Here is a 19,368-nt window from a genome sequence, read left to right as displayed (position 1 = left end):
TTTTCTTTCTCTTTTTTTTTTTTGTAATTCAGTTAGTGTTTGCTTTATATAGGTGCTCTGATGTTGGGTGCATAAATGTTTATAAATGTTATATCTTCTTGATCAATTGACCCCTTTGTTAGTATATGGTACCTTATGTTCACTGGCTAGGCTGTCTGCTTTAGGGCTACTGGGCTAAGCAGCTTCCAAGGTGCTCCAGGTTTGCGGGTCAGTTGGGGGCCAGGAGCTACAATCAGCAATAGGTGGAACTATAAATTAGCTTCCCTGCCTGGACAGAGCGGTAAAACACACTCCAAGGCTAGCTCCAAGGCTAGCAAGTCTCATTCTTTGGGTTCTCAAATCAGGCAGATCTACACCCTGCCAAGTTCCCTGGACAGAATGGGCCACCATCCTGGCTATGCAAATGAATAGAGCTATTGCTTAGGATTTCTACTTGGGCAATCAGTCTGCCAAGATAGGAGCCCTAGATCTAAGTGGGCCTACCAGATAATGACTCACACCACTGAGGTATAGCTGGATGTTTATCTTTGGCTCTCTTTTTTTCACTTAAGAAACTGTAGGCTTGGGTGGGGTGAGGGGCTCTGAGTGCAGTTCTTTGACAGCCTGGGGCATAGGCCATCTCAGTCTCTGTGGTACAAGAGTGGTTAAGCCTTAAGTGTGGTTAAGCCTTACCCACTGTGTTCTAGGACTTTTGACAATAGTGTCTTGTTCATGAGTAGTTGTTAGTTGGTTTTCTTGTGGGGGGGAACTGAATTCGAGAACAGCCCGTGTCTCTTCATTTTGATGTCATTTCTTTATTGTGTTTATGGTGGATTACATTAATTGCTTTTTGAATATGAAACAAATATCTCATTCTTGGGGTAAACTATGGGTGGTGATAATAATCCCTTATATGCATTCTTGAATTTGCTAACATTTTGTTAAGAATTTTAAAATCCATGTTCTAGTGGGATGTTGGTCTGTAATTTCCTTTTTTGTAGTGTCTTTGTAGGGTTTTGTTATGTATTAGGATTATGCCATCCTCATAAAATGAGTTCAGTCATATTCCCTTCTCTCTTTTTTAAAAAAAGTTTATGTAAGATCCTTCTTATTTCTTACTTGAATATTTGAAAGAATTCACCAGTGGAATTATATAGGCCTGGAGTTTTTCCTTTGGGGACTATTTTTGGTAATACATGTAATTTCTTCAATAAATACAGGGCTATTTAAATTTTCTATTTTTTGTCAGTTTTTTAAAGTTGTATTTTTCATTACATTTTTCCATTTCGTCTAAGTTGTCAAATTGTTGGCATAATGTTGCTCATATCTTATTATTTGTACTATCTATGGTGGAAACCCCTTTTTCATTCCTGATAGTGTTGATTTCGGTTCTTTTTTTTCTCGATCAGTCAGGCTATAGAGGTTTGTCGATTTTATTGATCTTCTCAAAGGACCATCTTTTGCCTTTGCTTATTTTCTTTATTTATCTGTTTTCTATTTCATCCATTTCCATTTTCTTCCTTCTATTTTGTTTAAACTTATGTTGCTCTTATTTTTTAATTTCTTAAGGTGGAAACTTTAATCATTGATTTTATACTGTTTCCCCTAGTATAAACATTAAAGTCATACATGTCTCTCTGAGCACCACTTTAGCTACGTATTGTAAATTTGGATATGTTTTGTTTACACTCATTAAGTTCAAAATACTTTCTAATTTTCATGTGATTTCTTTTTGATCCATGTAAACATTAGAACTGTTTTAATTTCCCAGTAGGTGAATTTTCTGTCCCTCTTATTGTTGATTTCCAAATTAATTACATTGCGGTCACAAACCACATTCTGTATGGTTTCAATCTTTTTAAGTTTATTGAGACTTGTTTTATGGCCCAGTGTATGGTCTGTTTTAATAAATGTAGAATGTGCACTTGAATATACTGTATATTTTGCAGTTCTTAGAAGTAATGTCGATAAGTTTAATTAGATTGAATGGTCTGGTGTTTTTCAGAGCTTCTATATTTTTACTGATTTTTTTTTTGCCTACTTCCATCAACTGCTGAGACAGGGATTTCAAAACCTCCTACAATTATGCATTTTGTTTTTCTCTAATTCTGTATATTTTTCCTTACTGTATTTTGAACTCTATTATTAAGCACGTATACATTGATAATTGCTATATCTTCATGATGAAATGTTCTTTTTGTCATTTGGTCAAAGTAATAATATATTGATATACAGGCAAACCTCAGAGATACTGCATTCAGTTCCAGAACACTGCAGTAAAGCGAATATTGCAATAAAGTAAGTCACATGAATGTTTTGGTTTCCTAGTGTATATAAAAGTTACGTTTACACTATACTATAGTTGATTAAGTGTACAATAGCATTATGTCTAAACAAACAATGTACGTTCCTTAATTTAAAAGTACTTTATTGCTAAAAATGCTAGCCATCATCTAAGGCTTTCGCAGGTTATAATTTTTTTCCTGATGGAGGGTCTTGCCTCAATGCTGATGCCCACTAACTGATAAAGGTGGTGGTTGCTGAAGGTTGGGGTGGCTGTGGCAATTCCTTAAAATAAGACAACAATGAAGTTTGCCACATCAATTGACTCTTCCTTTCATGAACGATTTCTCTATAACATGTCATGCTGTTTGACAGCATTTTACCCACAGTAGAACTTTTTTCAAAATTGGAGTCAAATCTCTGAAACCCTGCCACTGCTTTCTCAACTAAGTTTATATAATATTCTAAGTCATTTTTGTCACTTCAACAATCTTCACAGCATCTTCACTAGGAGTAGATTCCATCTCATGAAACCTTTTTCTTTACTTATCTATAAGAAGCACCTCCTAATCCATTAAAATTTTATGATGAGATTTGAGCATCTTAATCACATCTTTAGGCTCTGCTTCTAATTCTAGTTTTCTTGCTATGTCTACCACATCTGCAGTTACTCCCGCCACTGAAGTCTTGAATCCCTCAAAATCACTCATCGGGCTTGGAATCAGTCTCTTTCAAAAGTCTTCTTAATGTTGATATTTTAACCTCTTTCCATGAATGTTCTTAATGGCATCTATAATGATGAGTCCTTTCCGGGAGGTTTTCAGTTTGGTTTGCCCAGATCCATCAGAGAAATCACTATCTATATCAATTATAGCTTATGAAATATAGTTCTTCAATAATAAGTATTGAAAATTGACATTACTCCTTGAAACATCAACTGCAGAATGGACATTGTGTTAGCCAGCATGAAAACAAAATTAATCTCATGGCACAACTCCATCAGAGCTCTTGGGTGACCAGGTGCACAGTCATTAAGTAGTAATATTTTGAAAGGAATCTCTTCCTGAGCAGTAGGTGTCAATAGTGGGCTTAAAATAGTCAGTAAATTGTGTTATAAACAGATGTGCTGTCATCTAGACATTGTTCCATTTATAAGCAGAACAGATTTATCATAATTCCTAAGGGCCCTAGGAACAGAAAATGAGCATTGGCTTTAAAATGAAAAAAATATTAAAAGACAAAGATGGGCACTATATAATAATAAAGGGATCAATCCGACAAGAGGACATAACCCTAGTAAACATCTATGCACCTAACATAGGAGCACCTAAATATATAAAACAGGTACTGACGGACATAAAGACAGAGATCAACAGCAACACTATCATAGTAGGGGACTTCAACACACCTCTGACAACAAGGGACAGGTCCTCCAGACAGAAAATCAATATGGAAACAACAGCCTTAAATGATACTTTGGACCACTTGGATTTAATCGATATTTTCAGAGCATTTCACCCCAATGCTGCAGAATACACGTTCTTCTCAAGTGCTCATGGAACATTTTCTAAAATAGATCATATGTTAGGACACAAGACAAGCCTCGATAAATTTAAGAAAATTGAAATCATACCAATTGTCTTCTCTGACCACAGTGCTATGAAATTAGAAATGAACTACAGGGGAAAAAAACCAGGAAGATACACCAATTCATGGAGGCTGAATAACATGTTGCTAAATAATGAATGGGTCAAGCAGCAGATCAAAGAAGAAATAAAAAGATATCTTGAGACAAATGAGAATGAGAACACGACGACCCAAAATCTATGGGATGCTGCGAAAGCAGTCCTAAGAGGGAAGTTCATAGCACTGCAGGCCTACCTAAAGAAACAAGAAACATCACTAATTGACAGTTTATCTTCACACTTGAGGGATCTGGAAAAAGAACAGCAAAATAAACCCAAAGGGAGCACAAGGAAGGAGATAATAAGGATCAGAGCAGAAATAAATGAAATGGAAACCAGAAAAACAATACAAAAGATCAATGAATCCAAGAGTTGGTTCTTAGAGAAGATAAACAAAATTGACAAACCTTTAGCCAGACTCATTAAAAAAAGGAGAGAGAGGACCCGAATTAATAAAATCAGAAATGAAAGAGGAGAAGTGACAACAGACACCACAGAAATACAAAAAATTGTAAGAAATTACTATGAGCAACTATATGCCAACAAATTTGACAACCTTGAAGAAATGGACAATTTTCTAGAGGCGCACAACCTTCCAAAGCTAACTCAAGAAGAAACAGAAAGCCTGAACAGTCTGATTACCACCAGGGAAATTGAATCAGTAATCAATAATCTCCCAACAAACAAAAGCCCTGGACCAGATGGCTTTACAGGTGAATTTTTCAAAACGTTCAAAAAAGAATTATCACCTATTCTCCTCAAGCTCTTCCAAAAAATCCAGAAGGAAGGAAGACTCCCAAACACTTTTTACGAAGCCACTATCACCCTGATCCCAAAAGCAGACAAAGACACCACAAAGAAAGAAAACTACAGGCCGATATCTCCAATGAACATAGATGCAAAAATTCTCAACAAATTATTAGCAAACAGAATTCAGCAATACATTAAAAAGATCATACACCATGATCAAGTGGGATTCATCCCTGGTATGCAGGGGTGGTTCAACATCCGCAAATCAATTAATGTGATACACCACATTAACAAAATGAAAAATAAAAATCACATGATCATATCAATAGATGCAGAAAAAGCATTTGATAAAATACAGCAACCTTTTATGATAAAAACCCTTAAGAAAGTGGGAATAGAGGGATCATATCTTAACATAATAAAGGCCATATATGACAAACCCACAGCTAACATCATACTCAATGGGGAAAAGCTAAAACCATTCCCCCTAAGATCAGGAACAAGACAAGGTTGCCCACTTTCTCCACTTCTATTCAACATAGTACTGGAAGTTCTAGCCACAGCAATCAGACAAGAGAAAGAAATAAAAGGCATCCAAATTGGTAAGGAGGAAATAAAATTATCATTATATGCAGATGATATGATTCTATATATAGAGAACCCTAAAGACTCCACCAAGAAACTATTAGAACTGATAGATGAATTTAGTAAAGTAGCAGGATATAAAATTAATATTCGGAAATCAGTTGCATTTGTATATACCAATGATAAAATAGCAGAAGGAGAAATTAAAAAAACAATTCCATTTACAATTGCTCCAAAGACTATAAAATATCTGGGAATAAATCTAACCAAAGATGTAAAGGATCTGTACTCAGAAAATTATACAACACTGAAGAAAGAAATGAAAGAAGACATAAATAGATGGAAACACATTCCATGTTCATGGATAGGAAGAATTAATATAGTTAAAATGTCCATACTGCCTAAGGCAATATACATATTCAACGCAATTCCTATCAAACTACCAACGACGTTTTTCACAGAAATAGAACATATAATCCTAAAATTTATATGGGACCATAAAAGACCCCGGATAGCCTCAGCAATCTTGAGAAATAAGAACAAAGTGGGAGGTATAACGATACCTGATTTCAAACTATACTATAAGGCTACAGTAATCAAAACAACATGGTACTGGCATAAAAATAGATACATAGACCAATGGAACAGAATAGAGAGTCCAGACGTAAATCCATGCCTATATGCCCATCTAATCTACGACAATGGAAGCAAGAATGTACGATGGGGTAAAGACAGTCTGTTCAATAAGTGGTGTTGGGAAACCTGGACAGACACATGCAAGAAAATGAAGCTGGACCACCTCCTTACACCATATACAAAAACAAATTCAAAATGGCTTAAAGACTTAAATGTAAGATCTGAAACCATAAAATATCTAGAAGAAAATATAGGAAAAAACTTCATGGACATTACCCGGAGTAAGATTTTCACTGATATATCCCCTCGCGCGAGCGAAGTAAGAGAAAATATAAACATGTGGGATTACATCAAACTAAAAAGTTTCTTCACAGCAAAGGAAACCATCAATAAAACAAAAAGGGATCCTACTGTATGGGAAAAGATATTTGCCAATGATATATCTGATAAGGGATTAATATCACAAATCTATAAAAAACTTACTCAACTCAACTCCAAAAAAACAAACAACCCAATTAAAAAATGGGCAGAGGACTTGGGGAGACATTTCTCTAAAAAGGACATACAGAAGGCAAGAAGACATATGAAGAAATGCTCAACCTCACTAACCATCAAAGAAATGCAAATAAAAACCACAATGAGATACCACCTCACTCCAGTCAAAATGGCTATTATCAATAAATCAACAAAAAACAAATGCTGGCGCGGATGTGGAGAAAAGGGAACGCTAGTGCACTGTTGGTGGGACTGCAGATTAGTGCAGCCACTATGGAAAACAGTATGGAGGTATCTCAGGAATCTGAAAATGGAACTACCCTATGATCCAGTAATTCCACTCCTAGGCATCTACCCGGAGAAATCCAAAACTCCAATTCAAAAATCTGTATGCACTCCTATGTTTATTGCAGCACTTTACACAATAGCCAAGATATGGAAACAACCGAAATGCCCATCGGTAGATGACTGGATTAAGAAGCTGTGGTACATTTATACAATGGAGTATTACGCAGCCATAAAGAAGAAAGAAATCTTATCATTTGCAGCAACATGGATGGATCTAGAGAACATTATGTTAAGTGAAATAAGTCAGAAAGAGAAAGACAAGTACCATATGATCTCACTTATATATGGAATCTAAAGAAAAGACTATGCGAATGAACTAATCAGAGACAGTTTTGGGGACGCGGAGAAAAAACCGAGAGTGGTTAGATGGGTGTGTGGGAGGGGGTTGGGGATAAGGGGAAAGGTGAAGGGATTTGGAGGCAGCTGGTGACCACAAGATGGCCTCGGGGTTTTTTTTTGTTTGTTTGTTTGTTTTTTTTTTTGTTTTTTTTTTTGTTTTTGTTTTTGTTTTTGTTTTTGTTTTTTTTGTTTGTTTTTGAAAATTAATTTGGGGAAGGTATTCTATAATGTTGTGGAGATTTTGTTGGGTATCCGATGGGCATGCGTCCTGTTTGAGAGACCACCTCAGGGATGCTGTGGATACCTGATCATGGCATTGGACACCAGAGGCTGGACATTAATGAATGCCAACTATAATTTTATATATATAATGTGATGGTTCGGTGTGGGGTCGGAGGGATGGTGGATGGGGGGAGGGGGGTTCACAGTGTGAGGGATATGGATGATGAACGTCTAAGTATTACCTTGTTTTGTACACCTGAAACTAATAAATAAATAAATTTATGAAAAAAAAAAAAAAGAAAAAAAAGAAAATGAGCATTGGCTTCAACTTAAAGTCACCAGTTGCATTAGCCCCTAAGAAGAGAGTCATCCTGTCCTTTGAAGCTTTGAAGCCAAGCACTGACTTTTCCTCTGTAGCTATAAAAGTCCTAGATGGCACCTTCTTCCAATATAAGGCTATTTTGTCTACCTTGAAAGTCTGTTGTATCCACCTACATTAATTATCTAAGCTAGATCTTCTGGATAACTTGCTGCAGCTTCTACATCAGCACTTGGTGCTTCACCTTGCACTTTTATGTTAAGGAGGTCGCTTCTTTCCTTAAATCTTATAAACCAGCCTCTGTTAGCTTCAAACTTTTCATGTGCACCTTCCTTACCTCTTTCAGCCTTCATAGAATTGAACAGAAGTTTGTGCCTTGTTCTGGATCACATTTTGGTATAAGGGTATGTTGAAGATTGATCTTCCCAGACTACTGAAACTTTCTCCCTATCAGCAATAAGGTAGTTTTGCTTTGTCATCATTCGTGTGTTCATGGAGTAGCATTTTAATTTCCTTCAAGAATTTTTCCTTTCTATTCACAATTTGGTTAACTGGCACTAAAGGCCTAGCTTTTGACCTGTCTTGGATTTTTACATGCCTTCTTTACTGAGCTTAACTATTTCCAACTTTTGATTTCAAGTGAGAGATGTACAACTCTTTTTTCCACTTCAACACTTCGAGGCCATTGCAGGGTTATAAATTGGTCTAATTTCAATATGGTTGTGTCTCAGTGAATAGGGAGGCCTGAGGAGAGGGAGAAAGATGGGGGAAAGCAGTCAGAACACATATTTATTAAGTTGCCACTTATTATATTGGCATGGTTCATGGCTCCCCAAAACAATTAAAAGAGTAGTATCAAAGATCAGTTGATCACAGATCCTATAACAAATATGATGATAATGAAAAGGTTTGAAATATTAGGAGAATTACCAAAATGTGACACGGAGACACGAAGTGAGCAAGTGCTATTGGAAAAATAGCACTGATAGATAGACTTGCTTGAGGCACGATTGCCACAAACCTTCGATATGTAAAAGAACAAACTGATGTTTGCCAGAGGGGAGGTGGGTGCAGAGATGAGCTGAAATAGGGCAATGGATTAAGAAGTACCAACTTGCAGTGATAAAATAAGTCACAGGGATGTAATTTACAGCATAGGGAATATAGTCAATAAATACAATAACTGTCTACAATGACGGATGAGTACTAGACTTCTTGTGGTCATCACTTAGTTAGGCATATAAATGTTGTATCACTGTTGTACCATTGAAATTAATAAAATATTGTAATCTTTAATTTATACAAAGCACAGTAAAGCAAAGCACAATAAAATGAGGTATGCCTCTGTGTGAGTGTGGAATATATGTGTGTGTGTGTGTGTGTATAAGAAGTAACATGTATATAACATATAACATGTGTGTGTGTGAAGTAACATATAGTGAAAATACTGATCGATAATATTATATTTTTGCTTTAAATAGTTCTTTATATATGGGGGTGCCCAAAAATGTATACACATATTTAAGAAAGAAAAACTATTAAAATGTAATATTTAATATATGCCAATAAAAAAAGATGAATACAAGTCACGTTTGACTTCTGCAATTACAAGAGGTGCTCAAAGTGGTTACCATCAGCGTCCAGACACTTCTGATTACGGCAAACTACTTTTGTGCAACGTTGACCAAAATGTCCACTTGAATAGCTGTGCATGCCATTTCAGTTTCCCAAAGTCATGCCAGTGTAGCTGGTTTTCTATGGTACAACACATTCTTTAAGGTCCCCCATAAGTAGAAGTCAAGGAAGGTTAAGTCAGGAGAATGTGGGGAAAACTCAACTGCACCTCTTTGTCCTGCGCATTGTCCTGGCAAAACCTCATCGAGGCAAGCTATTCGTGGAAGTGCAAAAGACAGCCATACTTCCGTCATTTTCTTTGACTGTCTTGCCTGTTGCATGGTGTCGCTAGCATTCAACTGATTAATGCCATCTTTTGAATGAACGTCATACTGCACATTGCTACCGTAATTCAATTCAACTTCAAATAGTAATACATATATAACATCTGTTAAAATTTGTGTACATTTTTTGGTACCTGAGGTATTTGAAAGAATTTGTGAAGAAAAAAGTCTTTTATTTTTTTAATTTCATTTTTTGTTTTTGTATTAGTTTCAGGTGTACAAACCAACGTAATAGTTAGACATTTAAACCCCTCATAAAATGGTAATCCACCCCCAAGCTGGAAGACATCTTATATAGCTGTTACAATACCATCAACTATCTTCCCTATGTTGTACTCCACATCCCGTGACTATGTATACCTATATATGTAGTTATAGTTGACATTCGATATTATTCAACTTCAACTCTTCAGGTGTATAGTGCATTGGTCAAGCATCAACACCATCTATGGCATGATCCCCCTGATAAGTCCAGTGCCCATCTGGCACCTTACATGATCTTTACAACATTGTTGATTATATTCCTCATACTGTATTAACTATCAATTTATATTTCTTAATGCCTTCACCTTTTTCACCCTGACCCCAACCCTGTTCCCATCTATCACCCTGATAGATCTAGTACCTATCTGGCACCATACCTAGTTATTACAATATTGTTGACTATATTCCTTATGCTGTAACCTACATCCGTATGACTACTGCATAACACCCAATTTTTTCTTCTTAATCCCTTTCCCTTTCACCCGTCCTTAACCTCTCCCATCTTAAAGAAGTCCCTCTAAGAGTCTTCGTAATACTGGTTTGGTGATGATGAACTCCTTCAGCTTTTCCTTGTCTGGGAAGCTCCTTATCTGTCCTTCAATTCTAAATGACAGCCTTGCTGGGTAGAGCAGTCTTGGTTGTATGGCATTACTTTTCATCACTTGGAATATTTCCTGCCACTCCCTTCTTGCCTGAAAATTTCCATTGAGAAATCAGCTGACAATGGGAGCTCCCTTGTAGGTAACTAACTACTTTTCTCTTGCTGCTTTTAAGATTCTCTCTTTGTATTTAACCTTTGGCATTTTAATTATGATGTGTTTGGTGTTGGCCACTATGGGTTTTGGCCACTTTGGGTTTATCTTGTTTGGGACTCTCAGTGCTTCCTGGGCTTGTATATCCAGTTCCTTTACCAGGTTAGGGAAGTTTCCTGTCATTATTTCTTCAAATAGGTTTTCAATTCCTTGCTCTCTCTCTACTCCTTCTGGTACCCCTATAATGTGAATGTAGGTACGCCTGATATTGTCCTGGAGGCCCCTTAAACTCTACTCAATTTTCTGGATTCTTTTTTCTTTTTGCTCTTCTGATTGGGTGTTTTCTGCTACATTATCTTCTATATCGCTGGTTAGATCCTCTGCTTCATCTAATCTACTGATGATTCCCTGTAACATAGTCTTCATTTTCATTGTTGTATACTTTATTTCTGACTGGTTCTTTTTCATGTTTTCAATCTCCATGTTATGTGATCATTGAGCATTCTTATAACCAGTGTTTGGAACTCTATGTCTGATTATTCCTTATTTCCATTTCACTTAGTTCTTTTTCTGGAGCTTTGTTCTATTCTTTCATTTGGGACATGTTTCTTTGTCCCCCCATTTTGGTTGTATTGTTTCTATGTATAAGTAGGGCTGCTATGTCTTCCAGTCTTAGTAGAGTGGCCCTATGTAGTAGTTGTGCTCTGGGGTTCAGTGGCACAGTCTTTCTGGTCACCTGGACCATGCTCTCCAGGTACATCCCTTGTGTGGGTTGCGTGTGCCCTCCTCTTGTAGTTGGGCCTTGGTTGATAACAGTACATCAGTGGGAGGGACTGATCTTTGGACTCACTGGTTGTGAGGACTGGCCTTGACTACAGTGGAAGAGTTGTGCAGGGGCTGATCCTACAGAGCAGGATCTGCATCAGCAGGGCTCTGGTACCTACCCAATCCTCCCCTTGGGTGTGTTGGAATTGAAGATGGCTAGGTGATGCTCCAGCTCATTTTGAATCTGGCCACTGGGGGCGCCAACTCCAGGACCACCTTGGATGGGATCCGCTGTAGGTCTACATCAGCCACAGCCTGTACCCTACCCGGGGCCACCTAGCAGGAGCCGGAAAGAAATCTGCAGATGTCTGCTGCTCATGTTGTGTTTGGAAGCGCCTTGAGAAGCCAAGCCACTAACCAAGGCCAGCTGCCACTAGTGCCAGCTTAGAGCTGCTCAGCCAGAGGTATAGGACATGCTCAAGCCAAATGCTGCTTGTCTGGATTCCGCAAACCTTTGAGAGACCCTAGGAAACAGCTTGAGCCAAGGCAAATGGTCTGCATGAAAAAGCCACTACAAGCAATCTGAGTGCCCAAAAGTTGGGCAGGGCCAGGTCTCAAATTGCCAGGGCAGGGCGAATGAATGGCGGAGGCTCAGAAATGGCGGTCACCTGCGTTCTCATGCCAGGAAGGGGGAGGGCACAACAAAGAAACAATCGCCTTTGCCAGCTGCTCTGTCCAGGAGAAAGCTGCCTCTCCAGGCCCCATCCCAGCCAGACAACTCAGTTCCCCACCATATGTACCTGCCGCCTTTCTAGCTGCCCCAGCACTGGAGCTCAAAGTGAGTGATTCCGTTGGTGGGTAAGTCTGCGTGCAGTCCCTTTAAGAGGAGTGCCTCTGAGTGTAGCCACACTGTCTCACTCAGTCACAATCTCTGCTGTTTTTCACAACCAAAAACTATGGGGACTTCTCTCCCCTACACTGGAACCCTGGGCTGGGGTGGGGCTGGGATCTCTCACTCCTTTAGGGATTGGGGGATCCCCCACAGCCAAAATAGCCCTCCCGATCTTTAATGGTCACATGTGGGTGTGAGACCACCCTGTGCCACGTCTCTGACTTTCCTACCAGTCTGGAGGTGGCTTTTTCTGCAAGTCCTTATTGAAAGCCTTCAACTGCTATGGGGTTGAAATCAAGTTTAGCTTGATTTTAGGAAATTCTCAATAATGGTTGTTTTGTAGATTAGTTGTAATTTTTTTTTAAGATTTTTATTGGGGAAGGCAAATAGGACTTTATTGGGGAACAGTGTGTATTTCCAGGACTTTATTGGGGAACAGTGTGTTTTTCCCCAGGACCCATCAGCTCCAAGTCAAGTTGTGCTTTCAATCTTAATTGTGGTGGGTGCAGCTCAGCTCCAAGTCCAGTTGCGATGTTCAATCCTAGTTGCAGGGTCGCAGCCCACCATCCCCTGTGGGAGTTAAACCAGCAACCTTGTTGAGAGCCCGCACTCGAACCAACTGAGCCATCCAGCAACCCTTCGGCAGCTCAGCTCAAGGTGCCATCTTCTATCGTAGGTGCAGATAGGAGGTGCATCCGTTCCTGAAATCGAACCATTAATCTTGTTGAGAGCACGGTGCTCTAACCAACTGAGCCACCTGGCTGCCCTTCGGCAGCTCAGCAACAACTCAGCTCAAGGTGCCTTGTTCAATCTTAGTTGCAGGGGGCAAAGCCCACCATCCCCTCTGGGAGTCAAATCAGCAGGCTTGTTGCCGAGAGCACGCACTCCAATCAACTGAGGTATCTGGCCACCCCTCAGAGTAATTTTGATGTGGTTGTGAGAGAAGGTAAACAATATTTACTTACTGCACCATCTTGGTTGTCCTTGAAAAAATTCTTATACGTATCATTTCTGATGCTCATGTTTCTAAATATCCAGGATTTCCTCTGATAGTTCCCTTCAGCTGAAAATTTTCCTGTAGCTATTATAGTGCAGGTCTGTGTGTGATGAATTCTCTTAGTTTTCCTTTATCTGACAATATCTTTATTTTACTGTCATTCCTGGATATAGAATGTTTTCTCTGGATATAGAATTCAGGGTGGATCCCCTTTCCGCCTCAGCAGTATATTTGCCTTCAAGTTTCTGAAGAGAACGTCATGATTATTCAAACTGTATGTGATGTATTATATTTTTTTATCTGGTTTCAAGATGTTTTTTTCTTTATCATTCGTTATCACTGTTTACATTATGATGTGTCTAGGTATGGTTTTCTTTGGATTTGTCCTGTCTGAGGTTCACTGAGCTTCTTGAATCTGTACATTTATGTCACCAGACTTGGGACAAATCTGTCATTGTTTCTTCAAAAAACTTTTTTGCCACAATTTCTCTCTTTGTGTGGGATGCCAGTTACATGTATATTAGACCTTTTGACTTTGTCCCCTGGATCTCTTAAGCTCTGTTCATTTCTTTTTTTAAGATTTTTTTTTTTAACTTTTTTTTTGTGTGTTTTTCCAGGACCCATCAGCTCCAAGGCAAGTAGTTGTTTCAATCTAATTGTGGAGGGCACAGCTCACAGTGGCTGATGTGGGGATGGAACTGGCAACCTTGTTGTTAAAAGCACCGTGCTCTAACCAGACAAGCCAACCAGCCACCCCAAGCTCTGTTCATTTTTATTCAGTCTTTTTTCTCTTTATTTGTCAGGTTAATTCATTCCTATTGATCTGTATTCAAATTCACTGTCATTTTTCTCTGTTGTCTTCATTCCTCTTTAAATTTACCTAGTGAATTTTTTTATTTCAGGTATTGTGTTTTTTAGTTGTAAAATTTCCATCTGGCTCTTTTTATACTTTTTACTGAGATACCTGCTTTTTCATTTATCATGTGTATTTGTCTTGACCTCTTGTAGTATAGTTAAAATAACCGCTTTAAGGTCCTTATATGATCATTCCAACATCTGGGTTATTTTCAAGTCGGCATGCGTTGACTGTCTTCCATTGACAATGGATATGATTTCCTCATTCTTTGTATATCAGTTAATTTTGGGTTGTGTCTTAGAAAGTGTGAATATTATCTCGTGTAGTCTCTGAGTTCTTTTATAATTCTCAGGAGAATGTAGATTATTTTACTTTAGTAAGCAATGATCCCACTTAGATTTGCATAGTAGACTCTGTCTTGCTTTTGTTGGTTCAAATTTCAGTTCCGTTTTCAAGCCTTTCCTTCAACTGTTTTGATCAGTCCTGCATATGCATACTTCCAGGTAAACTGAAAACTGTGTGGCTTCATATACAGAATTAAAGGATCCCTTCTATGGTTTTTTTCCGCTCCAAGACTCCCATTATAATCTTTGGTCTGCCTAAGCTTTCCAGGTTTCTCTAGACACAATGCAATAGGGTTTCTATCCAGAATTTTAGTTACTCAGGTTGCCACACCACTCTCCGAGTGTTTTTACTCTCATGGAAAAACTGGAAAATGAAAGAAAATACAGGAAACTCATCCCAATAGCAATACTATCTCCCAATTTTGACTTCCCTGTACATAAAGTCTGCTTTTTTATTTTCTCTCAGAGTTACTCGGTGGTTGTATTTTGTGTTTTATCCAGAGTTTCTTGTTTTTTTTCAGCAGAAAGACAGGCTGTAGGGGGCTCACACTAGAACCAGAACTCTTGTTTTTTTAGAGAGATGATTCTTTTCCTGACTCCATTCTCCTCAATCTGATACAAGAACATGCTATGTACTTACTATAAGACTTCTCTACCTTTGTTTAATTTGTTCCTTCTATCTGAAACTTTCTTAACCTCCTCTACCACCTGAAATTGAGTACATCTTTCAAAGCCCAGGAAAAAGTCCACCTCATTTTGCAAAAGCTTATCCACATCCCCTCGTTATCCCACCTTCCCTTTCTTTGAGCCCAGGCACTTAATTCATACTGGTAGTAGAACATGTTTCATTCATTAATTATTTCTTCAAATATTTATTAAGTGCTGATTTTATACCACTTTCGCTTGTTTATTCTTACAATTAAAAATTGAAAGCTTAAAAAACAGTAGCAGCTATTGGGAGGGAGGGGCCCCTTGTGTGTTGCATAGGGGGTGAGGATCACAGAACCAGACAGATCATTAGTGAGGCTTGTATCTTTGGAATGACCTAAGAAACAAAAGAAAAAGATATATGAGACATGCTAGTTTGAAATTAGTTCCTGGATGAACAGAAAGTAAGTTGATTTTTGATCAAGGGTGAATTTTGTGTGTTAAGGTCCTTTGCTTGTGTTACTGACAATGGAAATAATTAAAATAAAAGCACTACAACAAAGTCATATGTAAATTATTATATAAATAAAATAATTGCATAGCAATGTAGCCTTATCTTGTAATATTTTTAGTAACTATAACCTATTTGCTGCTTTACATTTTTTATCTTTGGGAATAGGTCTTTAGATTTGGAGATATAAGGAAAAAAATGGTTTTTGACCCAACACAGAGTGTATTACCCATTCATGATGAGAGAAAATTGTGAGTTTAAAGGCTTTATTTTGTGGAGGTGAAGGCAATAAATGATATCTGGAAAATTCCATTGAAATATCCTTGATTATGTTTAAAGAATTAGTTAATTAAAATGGAGATTAAATCCAGTGCCTACAGTGTACATTTACAGTCCAAAAAATGAGCAAAACTCTAACTGTAGAATTTCTGTCTGTGAATGCTATTCCGTAGTTTCCTATATGTCAAAAATTTCTTTCATGAGGTGTTAATTCTCATTCTTCTTTGTTTTGTGTAGATGTTTCTTTCTTAGTAAAATAGAGGAGAAACTTGCTCTTCTTCCAGATGATTATAGTATGAACATCGATGGAGATGGAGATTCCAATGACAGGATGGAAGTACAGGAGCAGAAAGAAAATGTTTGTTCTCTGGTTAAGAGCTGTAAGTTTTCCATGAAAATGAAGATGATAGAGAGTGCAAGAAAGCAGGTAGGTACTCATATTTATGTTTATTGTACCACAGTAGTTTCTTAAATTAGCTTTTTAAAATTTAGCTTTTCTTTAAAATCTGAAGCGTTAGGATAATTGAGTTGTATTTTTTCTCTGTATCAGAAAATAAACTAAGGAAACACTTACTTAAAATTATTCAGAAAGCCTCTAAAGTTTTTATTTATTTGTTAATCATTTCAAAATGGTTATTTTTCTCTTATTGAAAAAGAAAATAAACCTAATATATTTGATATTCTTTAACAAAAATGAATGCTTGCCAGCTGATTACAAATTATATTGAGGTTTAGTTTGTGGAAAACTATCATTTGATAATAAGATTATTTATTAATATAACTACTATGCTTTGCTTAAAAGCTGCATATAACTATTTAAATTTATCAAATCATATTTGAATATTTTAGGGGAGCTTGCTCTTTTAGTGACCCTATATTGAATGCTGTTATAAAGCAAAGAATGTTATTCTAGTATAAATAATTAATATTTCGGCCTTGTAAGTTTAAGTGCTCATTTATAAATCTGTCTTTGAGATGGGTGTCGTATCAGTTAGGAATCTCTATATTACAAATAATAGAAAATCCAACCCAAAGCAACCTAAATGAATAAAGGCTATTTATCAGTACCCATAAATGTGAAGTCTAAAGCAGCCAGCTTTCAAGGACCTGCTTTCTCTCCTTTGGTTCTTTCTTCCACCGTATTGGTTCAAGTCCTCAGATTCTACATAGCGGCATTCTCTGGCAGCTCCATGCTCACTCTTCGTTGTTGGAAATGAATGTGGATGTTTTATATCTTCTTCCACACCACATCTTCCAGGAATTAATTATGTACAGTTTCTCTCTAATTCCTACCAAAAAAATTTTTTTTCTTTTTCCCCAGAAGGCACCAGCCATTGTCTCCCACTGTCTCATAAGTTCTGATTGCAGCAGGAGAGGCCATCCAAGGCACACAGCTAAGGAGGGGTACATGTGACTTTCAGAAGGAAGTCAGGATGTTCATTTTACTAGGTGGACTTATGTAATGTGTGTCCTTTATATCTGAATTGCACAGGCTCCCTATTTTCCTGTGCATGTGTTCTAGAGGTATCCCTTGTGCTGTGTGTGTTTTCCTGTTGAAGTTGAACTTTAGTTGCTTTTGGCTTCTCAGTGGGTGGGATTGACTCCTAGGCTGACTAGCTGTGAGAATTGGCTATGCCCACAGTGATTGAGCTGCTGTGTGAGGGTGGACCCCTCATATGAGGTTTGGCCCCTATGGGCTCTTGTGTCTGTAGAGAAATCCCTTTGGGTCTGTCACTTGTAGGTCAAACCTAGCAATGCTCTGGAGTTGGCCTCTGGGTGTGTTGATTCTGGTGACTCTTGGGCTGGACCCTCATGGGTGATTTCAGAACAAAACAAACCAACAAGCACAACAATACCAACAACAACCAAAATACACTCACATACGAAAACAACCAACACTTAACACACTCAAAAATACGAAAAACAATCCCCCCAAAAAATAGCAACACCAAAAAAAAAAATCAATACAGAAAAATAGAAAGAAGGGGGAAAAGTAGAGCAAGGAAAAGAAAAAAGAAAAGAGAGAAAAAGGGGGGAATATATATATATATAAATGCATACATACATATGACTAAAAAAAATTATACTAATTAAAAAAGTAACACCAGTCTTGGCTTAAGTCCACCAAGCTACCTCCAGGTTATCCTCTGCTGTGCAAAAACTCCTCTGCGTCTTGTGGAGGCAGAGCTGGCTACCTGGTACCCAGAGTGACACTGGCAATGCAGTCCTTTTTTTTTTTTTTTTTTTAAATATTTTTTTAAAGACTTTATTGGGGAAGGGGAACAGGACTTTATTGGGGAACCGTGTGTACTTCCAGGACTTTTTTTTCCAAGTCAAGTTGTTGTCCTTTCAGTCTTAGTTGTGGAGGGCACAGCTCAGCTCCAGGTCCAGTTGCCGTTTCTAGTTGCAGGGGGCGCAGCCCACCATCCCTTGTGGGAGTTGAACCGGCAACCTTGTGGTTGAGAGGACGCACTCCAACCAACTGAGCCATCCGGGAGCTCAGCGGCAGCTCAGCTCAAGGTGCCGTTGGCAATGCAGTTCTTGATGGGTGAGGCTATGGGGTGTGGTTGGTAGTTTTTACAAGTCAGTGAATTTTCTGCTCTTGCCTGCACAAAGCACATGCTGAAAGCACCACAGCCAGCCGCCGGGAGGTGCACTTCTTCCCTGTGCGCAGGTCTCCGAGGTCTTAGGGCACCTTTCCCCTCAGGGGATGTAAATGGCGTAAGATTTTTAAGCTTCTGAAAGCCCACGGCTGCCTCTGCCAGATGCTAATGACCACTGCATGTGTCTCAGCCAGCAGCTCTAATTGTCCTGCGGGGAGCCGCCCAGCGAAGGTGCAGGCTGGGTAGGCAGTCAGTGGTTTTTGTCTCTCTGGCCAGCCCACCAACAGTGTCACATTCATCCCAGCCTCTTCCCTAAGTCACAGCTGCAAACCAGCTCTTTTCAGTTCTTGAGGGCTGCAGCTCCTCTGTAATCTGACTCTACTCCTTCCTGATCTGGGACTAGCTTAAAGCTCTGGAATGGTGGGGGTGGGAGAGCTGTGGGAGAGTGCGGGGAGGGGGTCTAGGTATGTTGTTTTCTTTGCTTTCTGTCTGACTGAGAGAGCACTGCTGCAGTTCTTAGCTGAGGTTTCTGCCTTGAACCCTGGGCACTGCTGTTCTCTATGCTGATCTCTCGGCAGGACTGTGGGGTGCAGGGAGGGAGCCCACACTTGGCTGCTGCAATCTGCTGTCTGTGTCCTGGGGCCCCACGTTTCCACAGCCAGGGATGCGGGCCAGTCTCCACACTTCTCCCTTCCCTCTTCCCCTGCTCGCCCAGTTTGCCTACCTTCAGGTAATCCTCCTGCGTTTCTCTTAGCTGTTGTGTGATGAGCAGAGAATCCTTTGTTGAATTATAGATGTTCAATTTGTGGTAAGTTCCAGAGGATAACTCAAGAAGAAGCCCACCTCACTGGTGCCGTT

General features: G+C 38.7%; 1 protein-coding gene across 3 annotated transcripts in view; it reads left to right on the top strand.

Annotated features, from left to right (window-relative positions):
- PRKDC (protein kinase, DNA-activated, catalytic subunit) overlaps positions 1-19,368 on the top strand; it is a 296,326-nt gene that overhangs the window by 237,358 nt on the left and 39,600 nt on the right. For all 3 annotated transcript variants that reach the window (XM_081070672.1, XM_081070673.1, XM_081070671.1), the window contains exon 69: positions 16,145-16,334. In XM_081070672.1, coding sequence (XP_080926798.1) covers positions 16,145-16,334 — 190 coding nt within the window. The remainder of the gene's footprint in view (positions 1-16,144; positions 16,335-19,368) is intronic.

This window comes from Rhinolophus hipposideros (assembly GCF_964194185.1).
Source record: "Rhinolophus hipposideros genome assembly, chromosome: 13".
NCBI lineage: Eukaryota > Metazoa > Chordata > Mammalia > Chiroptera > Rhinolophidae > Rhinolophus > Rhinolophus hipposideros.
This window is presented reverse-complemented; position numbering and strand designations above follow the sequence as displayed.